The sequence below is a fragment of the Mauremys reevesii genome, linkage group 8, assembly GCF_016161935.1.
Source record: "Mauremys reevesii isolate NIE-2019 linkage group 8, ASM1616193v1, whole genome shotgun sequence".
NCBI lineage: Eukaryota > Metazoa > Chordata > Testudines > Geoemydidae > Mauremys > Mauremys reevesii.
The window spans coordinates 54,031,136-54,042,108 of record NC_052630.1 but is presented as its reverse complement, the minus strand read 5'-3'; the positions used below and the strand labels follow the sequence as shown (position 1 = coordinate 54,042,108).

The following is a 10,973-nucleotide window of genomic DNA, read 5'->3' as shown; positions in this document are numbered from 1 at the left end:
AGACCTAGGGTGGGGTGCAGCTACTGAGACCCTTCTACTTCCCTGGGTGCTGGAGTTCAAACCCCAGCGCAGAGGGGACTTGAGTTCCAGATTTTGATTGGCAGGGCAATGGAACCTTGCGGGTCCTGATGCATGTGGTTCTCTATGAACAGGCAGCGTACAGGGACATGTATATACGGTAGTGTGCTTTCTGACAGACATGGCCTAGAGGTAGGTGCATAGTGTGTGATATGTGCGTGAGGACATGCTGGAGGTATGTGCACAAGTGTATATAGTGAAGTTTAATGGCCTGTAATATACAGGAGGTCTGACTAGAGCAGGGGTGGGCAAACTTTTTGGCCTGAGGGCCACATCTGGGTGGGGAAATTGCATGCAGGGCTGGGGCGCGGGAGGGAGAGCAGAGTGTGGGTGGGGGTGCGGTGTGTAGGAAGGGGCTCAGTCAGGGGCTTGGAGTGCGGGGGGGTGCAGAGCGTGGGAGGAGGCTCAGGGCAGGGGGGTTGGGATGCAGGAGGGGTGCAGCAGGGGGCTTAGGGCAGGAAGTTGGGGTGTGGGGTGCAGGAGAGGTTCGGGGGGCAGGCTCCAGCCCAGCACCGCTTACCTGGAGCGGCTCTGGGGAGGCACCAGGGCTAAGGTAGGCTCCCTACCTGCCCTGGCCCTGCGCTGCTCCCGGAAGCAGTTGGCACCACGTCCTTGCGGCCCCTGGGGGAGAGGGGGCTGAGGGCTCCGTGCGCTTCCCTCGCCTGCGGGTACCTTCCCCGAAGTTCCCATTGGCCATGGTTCTCCCTTCCCGGCCAAGGGGAGCTGCGGGGGGCGGTGCCTGCAGGTAAGGGCAGCATGCGGAGCCCTCTGCCCCTCGCCCTCCCACGAGCCACAGGGACGTGTTGCCAGTCACCTCCAGGAGCAGCACGGGGTCCATGGCGCCACTGGGGTGGCAATCCCATGGGCCGGATCCAAAGCCCTAATGGGCAGGATCCGGCCCACGGGCCGTAGTTTGCCCACCTCTGGACTAGAGGATATAATGGTCCCTTCTGGCCTTAAATGTCTGTGAATTTATGAATTCATTTATTGAGTGCAGGTAGATGCTATGTACAATAGGAAGGGGGTAGTGCAGATGTGTGCGCATGTATGTAGAGAGCAGGATTTGATTGAATTCTTGCCTTATTTTTTTGACTGTCACTAGGACAAAATTAAAAATATGCAGAACTTCAGCATCACTATTGCAGACACACAAAAGCAAGTGGTTAAAATAAAAACACCTCTCCTAACTATATCAGGTTATCCCTCTCTGACCAACACCCAGGTCTCATACCCCCTCAAAGTCATGCATCCTGATCCCCCTTCCTATCCAAACCCAGGCTCCCCCAAATTCCCCATACAAGGTGCAAGGACTATTTCCCTATACTCCCATATTCAGATCCAAAAATGGACTTCATAAGATATTCCTCCATAACTAGACCTCCATCCCTGAATAATCCTCTCTCTCATATCCTCTGTAGCCCTCTCTGGCAGCATAAACCCCCCTCCATCTGATTCCCCTCCCCCAAGGTACATTTCCCTAAAAGATTATTTTAGCATGACTCATGCAACAATTGTGTGATTTATGAATCAGAAATAGCATTTTGTTGTGGAACTGCCTTAAAGCAGGCATTGCAAATGCTGAAGCTAATCTCAGAGAATAATAAAATGTTACACACGTCTTTCAAGTTCTCTTTTAAAATTCAGCCACAGAACTAGTTCATTTCATGCCAACACAATTAGTTTTACAAGCTAAGGTAATGATAAAGATGCTTACATCTCATGATCCAGGGCAGAAATTAATTGCCTGTGGGGGTCAGGAAGGAACTTTTCCCTATACCTGGTCAAAAAAAATGTTTTTTTTAAAAGAAGAAATGGATTTTTGAGGAAAAGGAACATTTTCATGAAAATCCTTTGTAATGTAACAGACTGAACTGAAACAAAATTTGTTTTGGTTTTAAATTGAAATGGCTAAAAACCAAACCTGAAATGCTGATTTTGAGTTCAAACTAAATTAAGTTTTTGTTTTGATTTATTGAAAACTTAAAAACAGTAAAAAAAATTGTGTCAAAACTGAAAAAAAAGTTGGTTTTGTTAGAAAATTGTCACTGAAACACCGTTCTTTGATGAGCCTGAGTTCACCCCTTTCTCTGTCCCAGGTGGAGAACTGCACAGCTGGCTAGCTGCATTGTAACGGGCAGGGTGACCAGATAGCAAGTGTGAAAAATTGGGACAAGGGATGGGAGATAATAGGCACCTATATAAGACAAAGCCCCGAATATCAGGACTGTCCCTATAAAATCGGGACATCTGGTCACCCTATAAGAGGGGTTTCTCATCCCTCTGGAGCTTCAGTTAATTGCCTCTGCTGCATGCAGAACACAGACTAGCCTCCATGGACCAAGTTGTGATTGAGCATGGCAAACCCTGTCTTTCTGCAGTTCTAAACTTGGCAGTCCTGTTCTATGTTTTAATACACTTGGAAAACGTGCATGGGATAGGTGGCAGGCTGTCCAGTTTGGAGACTGAAGCCTCTGTTAATCAAGAGAACAGATACAGCACAGGCTGCTGCAGTGTGAACTTCCCTACAGTATCCAAGCCACTGTCTCAAACTCTCCCCTGAAGGGGCTGCCTCTAGGAGTCACAGGGGAGTTCCGTCTCTCTGGCCCATGCAGTCTGCCAAAAGCATGCAAATTAGCATTGATTGTGATGGAGGGCTTCAGAGTGGACACCTGTTCTGGCCATTAGAAACTGGCTTGAAACCATTAACTCATTTCTCAAAGGCCATCAGATGAGAAATACTTTCCAATCAATAGCAAAATGGGCCACTGAACCTGTGGTTCGGGGACGAAAGCGAGCAGATCAAATTCAATCCCATGAGTAGCTATCCAGTACTCCTGACAGCCCTCTTTAAAGAGTTCAAATACACCAGAAATAAAAATCTCAAGGTAAGCATTTTTAGGTGAGGGAGTGGAGAGGAACTTGGACTGTTCTACAGGTCAGCTTCAAGAGAGCAAAATATATCTGCTTCTGCTAACCCCAAGGGAAGAATTTGCGGTTGAAGAATCTCTCCTCCCTAGTTTGAATGGGGATGGATGGTCTGTTAAAAAAAAAAAAAAGAGGACTGGTATTTTAGAAGCACAAGATTCCGGAGCATTTAAACAAAGAAATAAAGATTAAAACTATTTAATTCCTAGTGAGAGGAGGAAAATCACTGCTGCAGAAGTCAGAGAACTGAGCAGTATGTGTGATCTGAGTCAGTAAGAGGCGGAAGGAGAGGGAGAACAGAAGATGACTGCAGGAAGGTTCAAACACTGAAAGACAGACACACACCAGGATTTTGGGGCTGGAGTGATTGGTTCACACTCTGACTAAGCAACAATCAACTGGGGGGCATACAAATATCTGAAATTAATTAGCATAATAAACTAGGGTGTAATGAAGAGCGATAGGAGGGAGTCAATATAGGAAGACAGAGGATGAATATCAGGAAAAACTTTCAGACAGGGAGCTCTATCAGTCTATGGGTTAATCTCCTAGTGGAAGTGGAAGCCACCTTTCAATTCACAGTGGACAAAACCAACATAGTAACTATACTGTAAGGCAAGGGAGGTGATTTACCTGGCTCAGAGTCCATTTCCATCACTAGAATGTGAGGAGGAGTGAACTGGAAGAATGGCTCAGTCAGGCAGTCAGACAGGGCAGCCCTGCTGTATTTCCCAGGCTGCTCTCTGTGATGCAGGCAGGAAGGTTGTGTGTATTCACAAGCCCCACCTCCTGAGGCTCTGCAGCTGCTAGACTGGACACAAAAGGGTGAGACAGACACTGGCACATTTGCCACTGCTGCTTTGCACCAAACTCCCCGCCTTTCCTCATTCCTAACCTGGAGCAGATGATCCCACAGGGGCAGCCGCCTGGGACACACCTGTACTCAAATACCAGGGTGAGTCATTGCAGCTAGAGCTGGGCTTAATGGGAAAGGGGGAGAGGCAGGCCAGAAATCAATAGGGAAAGAGAAATGGGAGGGGGAGCTTTATGAAAAATATCTCAGAGGGCACAGACTGGAGGCAGCTGTGCTCTCAAGGCCTGATGTCTGGTACTTGCTGCAGTCAGACCCAGTTTCCTCCAGACAGTCCATGCATTGCATTTGGAACCAAATCTGTTTTTTCAAGCTGCTGAGGATCAGGAGCGAGAGGTCACCCTCACCCTGTGGGTGGCTTTAGATTTCTACAGAAGTCATACACCTAGGGAGATTCAGTGACTTGGACAAACTGTGCTACCCCTCAGGCCAGTTTTTCCCCAGGTACCAACAGGAACTTGTTCAAAACAGAGATCCCTGTGTTCCACAAATGCCTGCAAGTCCTGGAGATTGAAGCAGCTCAAGGTAAATTTGCTGGAGTTGCAGCCAATCTCCTGTACATTATCCAAGGAAGCTCTGGGGATACTGCAAAATTAGTTTCAGGAGAAAGAAGTGAGGGGGAGCAATTTTTTGTTTGCAATTGCTGTCTGTGACCAGGACTCCCTAGTGTCAGCATCCCTGGGTTGTTTATATGCTTAAGAACGAATTTTCTGCATTGGCCACTGTCAGTGGAGAGCAGCATTCCTTTGCACAGTTCTCTGAAGGCTGAATCAAACAACTAAGTACAGAGCCCTAAACCTGCCCACAAATTACATGAACACTCTAGTTTAAAAATAAAAACTGTGGGTCCCATCACAGCATAGATCCTTGAGTGGCTGAGCTGTTCAGCACCCCTTTTTGCTCCACCATGGGTGGCAGGTGTACAGTCTTCATCCAGGGAGTTATTCCATTAGGGATCTTGTCTCCAGCTATAGGCACTGTACATTCAAGAACTTTGAAGTGGTGAACAAACCCTCAGGATGGCATCAGGCTGGTGACTTTATTAGCCTATTTTGTGGTCATTTTTTTTACATGCATCTTGCAATAAGGCAAGAGAAGAGAAAGTGTTATTGTTCAAGGGGAGAACTGAGAGCTCCTGATCTTCTGAAAGTCAGTTATCTGATTTCTTGCCCTCTTCCTATTTTTATTTCTATAGCAAAGCTTTGAATTGACAGGCTTCCTTGTCAATATCATGTCCTCAAAGTATCTGAGATTCTCCATGAAGTAGAGAGAGACTGGTTTGATTCCCAGAACTCTCCTGAGTCAGACCTTCTGTCAGAGAAATTAACTTTTGTTCCTTACCCAGCATGCTACATATCTTAGCTCCCTGGTAATCAAGAGAAACAGCAGTTTGATATCCAGCACCATAGTGCATCAGGGCCTCCAAAATTAAGAGCATCTGTTTGCTTCCTGGTGCTCCTGTGTTTAGGAAGCAGAAAAATAGATAAGTTGTTTTAAAAACCCAGAAGAGAGGCAATGGTTTTAAATAGAAAAGATAGAAATTAAAACAACAGTACCATGGGTTAGAACAAAGTAACAAACAGATGAGCTTTAAATAGGTGAGCTCTAAGAATAAACTAAAATTAGTAATGAGGGAAAGGATTAAAAAAATATTATCAGCTAACAAGATACGTATCCCGGATCACCTCTAAAATGCTGTTTGTTTGTTTGTCTCTCTGTTGTAGCCAGTCTTGTCTTTTCCCTGCTCTTTGAGGAAGGAATGAGCCACCCCTCTTTGTACAGCGCCTGGCACAGTAAGCCCCTCGCCCAACTGGGACCTTTGGGTGTCAATGTAATAATGATCCCTAGCTGCTTTCTGTTCCTCGCAAATGTCCCCACCCCCTGTTCATTCATCTCTTGTTCTAAAATACAGGTCACTTACCCTGAGGTCAGCTTCAGGCTGAAGGATCCTGAAAGCAGATATTCAGAAGCAGAAGTGGAAAATGGCAAGCATAGAATGCTCTGAGAGACTGGACCAGGAATACCCCAGCAGCAGTTTGGCTCAGGAATCCTATGGGGACAGAAAGAGGACCATGAACACATGGTGTGAAAATGATGAAGGCGATGAGGAGGAGGAAGCTGAGGAAAGCGACAGTGATCATTTTGGGAACGGCATGCAGAAGGACCAAGATCCGGTGTCCAGCAGCTCCATGCCGAAGGACAGCATGGCAGAGGACCTTCTGTGTGAGGAAGACAAGGTCTTTTATGAGACCTTCACCCTTATCAATGCCAACGGCGTGGCCAAGAAGTTGAACATGATGGTCAGTCTTCGCACCAAGAGTGATGAGGGCGATGAGGAAAGCAACAAGGAGACATTGTGTCAGAAGTGGCATAGCCGGCCAGTGAGGAAGCCTGCTGTTCTTCGGCGCAGCCCGCAGGGCATAAAGCACTTTGGCAGGGTGCTGCCAAGCTCAACCGAGTACGTGGACACTGTGGTTACCCTGGACAGCGATTTGGATGACCCAGCCAGGGACAGCCTGCCGTGCAATGGCATGGAAAGCATCAAGAGCTACGTGACCAGGAAAGTAGACGGTGGAGTGTTCCCAGGAAATCCAAGTATGGACTTCAGCAAGCCAGGGGGGAGCAAAGAGTTTCCCCTGAAAAGCAAAAGAGGGGTGAAGTGGCGGAACCCGAAAGCTGCCAACAAGCCAGCCGAGATAGCGGGAAGTGTCGGGGCCCTGAAAGCAGCCACGGTGAGGAGGATCAGGATTGGGATGCAGCAGGTGGGCAGCAGCGAGGTGGAGGAGCGGCCTTACAAATGCATGCAGTGTGGACGGGCCTTTAAGAAATCCAGCAACCTCCTGAGCCACATTGACACGCACAGTGGGGCCAAGCCGTATGCCTGCGAGCTGTGCAGCAAGGCCTACTCGCACCAGGGCACACTGCAGCAGCACAAGCGGTTGCACACAGGCGAGCGCCCCTACAAGTGCCCGTTCTGCATCAAGGCCTACACCTGGTCCTCGGACTACCGCAAACACATCCGCACGCACACGGGCGAGAAGCCCTACAAGTGCCTGGACTGCGAGAAGGCCTTTGTGCGCTCCTCGGACCTGCGCAAGCATCAGCGCAACATGCACAGCAATGACAAGCCTTTCCCCTGCCAGGAATGCGGCAAGACCTTCAATAAGCCACTGTCGCTACTGCGCCACCAACGCACCCACCTGGGTGAGAAGCCTTTCCACTGTCCTGACTGCGGCAAGGAGTTTGCCGTGGCCAGCCGCATGGTGGAGCACCAACGGATACACACGGGCGAGCGTCCCTTCTCCTGTGCCATCTGCGGCAAGTCTTTCACCAAGTCCTCCAACCTCTTTGAGCACCAGACGCTGCACACTGGTGAGCGCCCCTTCAAGTGCTCTGAATGTGGCATGGCCTTCGCTCAGTCCTCACGCCTCATCCGCCACCAGCGCATCCACACCGGCGAGCGGCCCTTCGCCTGTGCCGAGTGCGGGCAGGCCTTTGCCCGCTCCTCCACCCTCAAGAGGCACCAGCAGATCCATAGTGGGGAGAAGGCCTACCTGTGCTCAGACTGCGGCAAGGCCTTCCGCCATGCCTCGCAGCTTACCCAGCACATGCGGGTGCATACGGGGGAACGGCCCTACCAGTGCGCCCAGTGTGGCAAGGCCTTCACTCAGTCCACCCACCTCATCCGCCACCAGGCCAAGCATGGTGCCAGCAATGGGGAGCCGTTCTCCTCTTCTGATGAGTGAGTCCCTTCCTGGTGGGGCAGCTGGACACCAGGCACTCAACACCTGTCTTCTGAGGGGCCAAATACAACAGACCTGGGCTTCATCAGGTACAGCAAATATGAGAGAGGGTTTGTATGCAATATGGAGCAGGCACCACTCTCTGACCAAGTTGCTTGTTGACTAGAAGAGGAGATCTGCAAGTGCTTTTCTTCATAAATGCACACGAAAGGACCCAGCCAGAGCCCACCTGTGACAGGGGATGAGGAGAGAGATTATGAAGAATACACCCACCTTGTCATCTGTCCAGGCACCAAGTTCAGCTGTTTACCAAGATCTTCCTGCTGGACAAAAGATCAAGAGCACATTGCAAACTGACTGACACTCCATAGCTGTTGCTCCTTCATGGGCCCTCATGCCAATTCCTGCTGCCCCTTCAAGTGTAGTTCTTCTCTGAAAAGGGACTAGGTAAGAAAATGGAAGATCTGCTCCCAGTACATGTGTTCAGAGTTGCATCTGACACAACACTGCTTTTTACTCCTGTTTGCCCTGCAGAGCCAAGTCAGCTAACGGAACTGAAGTCTATTCCTGCCTGTGTGTCCTTAACAGAATGATTAATGAGCAGCTGGTCTACATGTAGAAATCATACTAGTTTCACTAAATAGATTTAAAAATACACTTTTGGTTAAAGTGATGCAAGTCTGCATGTAGACAAGACATATGTTCCATGCAGTTCATGTGAAACACCTTGGAAGGAAACAGGATGGAATAGGGATCACTTAGGTTATGGTTTATGTGTATATACCTATCTCATAGAACTGGAAGGGACCCTGAAAGGTCATTGAATCTAGCCCCCTGCCTTCACTAGCAGGACCAAGTACTGATTTTGCCCCAGATCCTAAGTGGCCCTCTCAAGGGCTGAACTCACAACCCTGGGTTTAGCAGGCCAATGCTCAAACCACTGAGCTATCCCTCCCCCGATGCAGAAGGAAAAAGCCCTTCTTGACTCTCAGAGTCCAGGTTGTGTGTAGGGTGACCAGACATCTCAATTTTATCAGGACTGTCCCAATATTTACTTGTTTGTCGGGATGTTCGGTCGGGATGTGAATTGTCCCAATATTTTGCCCTCCAGCGCACAGGCCCCCCCGCCCCAACTCCACCTGGCCCCGCCCCTCCCTAGTTGTGTGTGCAGGTCTGTCAGCTACAAAATACATCTTATTACTTGTAAGTTGCACACAAATCACCCACATAGGGTGACCAGATGAGAGATGTGAAATATCAGGATGCGGGGGGAGGGGAGGAGGAGGCAGAGCAACAACAACAAAAAAAACCCCAAGAGCCAGCAGTGGAGGAAAAAACAAAACCAAGAGCCAGCGGAGCATAGGAAAAATTGGTGGGGGCTGAGCACCCACCGGCAGCTCCACACCCCGCCCCAGCTCACCTTCGCTCTGCCTCCACCTCCCTTGAGCTGGCTGCCGCGTCCTGCTTCTCCCCCCCTCCCTCCACCGCTTGCGCCACCATACAGCTGATTCGCGCAAGCCTGGGAGGGGGGTTGAGGAGGAGGAGGAATGCGGCGTGCTTGGGGAAGAGGCAGGGCAAGGGTGAGGATTTGGGGAGGGATCGAATAGGGCACTGAGGGGGTGGGGTTGGAGGCGGGGCCAGGGCAGGGATTTGGGGAGGGATCCAATGGGGGAGGGAGGGGCAGAGTCAGGGTGGAGTTGGGTTGTGGGGGGCGTGAGCACCCTCCGCCTGTGCACCGGAGGGCAAAATCTTGGGACAATTCGCGTTCTGACCGAACATCGGTTGGGACGCGGGACAAACAAGTAAATATCGGGACAGTCCCGATAAAATCGGGACATCTGGTCATCCTGCACCCACAGAATGTAAATATGGAACCCACCAATGTTATTTTAAGAGATCCCCTTGTCAGAGCAGAACTGCACTTTGAGGTATTATAATCTCCATAATGAGGATGCCCCAGTGGCCAGCCTATCGACAAAACGCTTTCCTGAAGTACCTCTCATATGATACCATGAAAAACAAAACAAACACGCAATTCCAAACAAATAGATGTACTGTGGGATACTTACAAATGAAGGCACTGACATCATTCCTTTCTTACTGGCCTGTTGTCAGGGAAAGGATGAAAGTACTTTTTAAATGGGGTTGTGCTGGCCATGGCTGGCTGAATTATTGACACTGTACACAGTGATTTTCCAATAAGTGCAGAAACACTGGGTGGCAAATGCACAACTGATCAGTTTCTGGCTCATCTTGGGTCTGATCCTGCACTGCTGTAACTGATGGGTATTTTTGCCAGTGGAGCAGGAACAACCCCCACTGCTCAATTCTGCATGTGAGGTATTCATAGCTCCAGATAGCTCTGCTTTATAACATCTGTCTGTCCTCAAGATTCTTTCCAGCAAGAGGCATCCAAATTAAGCAAAATTAGTTTCCTGATTAAGTCCCTTTCCTTGATGTTTTATTACCAGTTGGCATCAGTCAGTTCCCTAATTATGCAGACTTAACTAAGTCAGCTTTCTTTTAGCATCTCTCTCTTTCTCTCTGTTGGTGAAGCTAGCTTTCTGAATGTGAACCAGTCTTTCCGAGTCTGCAGACAGCCAGCTCCAATGTCTCTGCTGCTGCTCAGAACTCTACTGGCTAGCAGCACACTGATGTTCCACTGCTGCTTTTCAGAAACTGGTGGGCAGCAGTGAAGATGTTAGGCATCTTGTCAATTTCATGGTGCTTGAGAAAGCTAGGAATAGCCTAAGAGAGGTGACACTGGAGTTATTCACCAGGGAGGAGAATCCAAAAGCAGAGATTGTGGGAGACTTCTTTCTCTCACCCTCCTGGCAGCTGTCAAAAAGAAGATTTTCACACCTTGCAACAGCCTGGTGGCTCTAAAGGAGTGAGAGAAGAGACAGAAAGTTCCTTCTTCCCTTCCAGCTGCTAAAGGTGGTGAAAATTTATCAGGCACCTACTCATCAGAGGCTGATACAGGGTTCAGGGACACCACCATTCCCAGCAACTGGGTGCTTCATGGGGCTGAACTTCTCCCTAGGCTGTTGCCTCTCCCTCATTTTCTGCATCTATCTCCAGATAGTGCTGCATGTGTCATTCTAGGCCACCTCTCTTGCCCACCCCACACATTTCAGATATTTGCACAAATCCTTTCACGTTACAGCTGCCCCTCTGTGTAGATGCAACACTTGTTGGACTGTGCCTCACAGCAGAAAGGATGAGCAACCTGTGTGAGAACTGCAGCTTTTCCACAGCCAGCCACTCAGCATCAGGAAAGGCGCAGCAGCACCAAGGAAAGCAGCAAATGTTCCATGTCTCCCCAGAGTTAAGAGTTTCAAGATCAGTCCAGTAGT

General features: G+C 49.3%; 1 protein-coding gene across 5 annotated transcripts; it reads left to right on the top strand.

Moving 5' to 3' along the window:
* Positions 1–2,924: 2,924 nt before the first annotated feature.
* ZNF648 (zinc finger protein 648) lies at positions 2,925–8,272 on the top strand. 5 transcript variants are annotated; one of them, XM_039485673.1, is made up of 3 exons: positions 3,828–3,958; positions 5,599–5,667; positions 5,787–8,272. In XM_039485673.1, the coding sequence occupies exon 3, from the start codon at positions 5,857–5,859 to the stop codon at positions 7,618–7,620; it is 1,764 nt and encodes a 587-aa protein (XP_039341607.1). In that variant the 5' UTR covers positions 3,828–3,958; positions 5,599–5,667; positions 5,787–5,856; the 3' UTR covers positions 7,621–8,272. The 5 variants fall into 5 exon arrangements, with proteins under 5 accessions (XP_039341610.1, XP_039341607.1, XP_039341608.1 ...); XM_039485675.1 differs by lacking the exon at positions 3,828–3,958 and adding an exon at positions 4,140–4,399; XM_039485676.1 differs by lacking the exons at positions 3,828–3,958; positions 5,599–5,667 and adding an exon at positions 2,925–2,963.
* Positions 8,273–10,973: the final 2,701 nt, after the last annotated feature.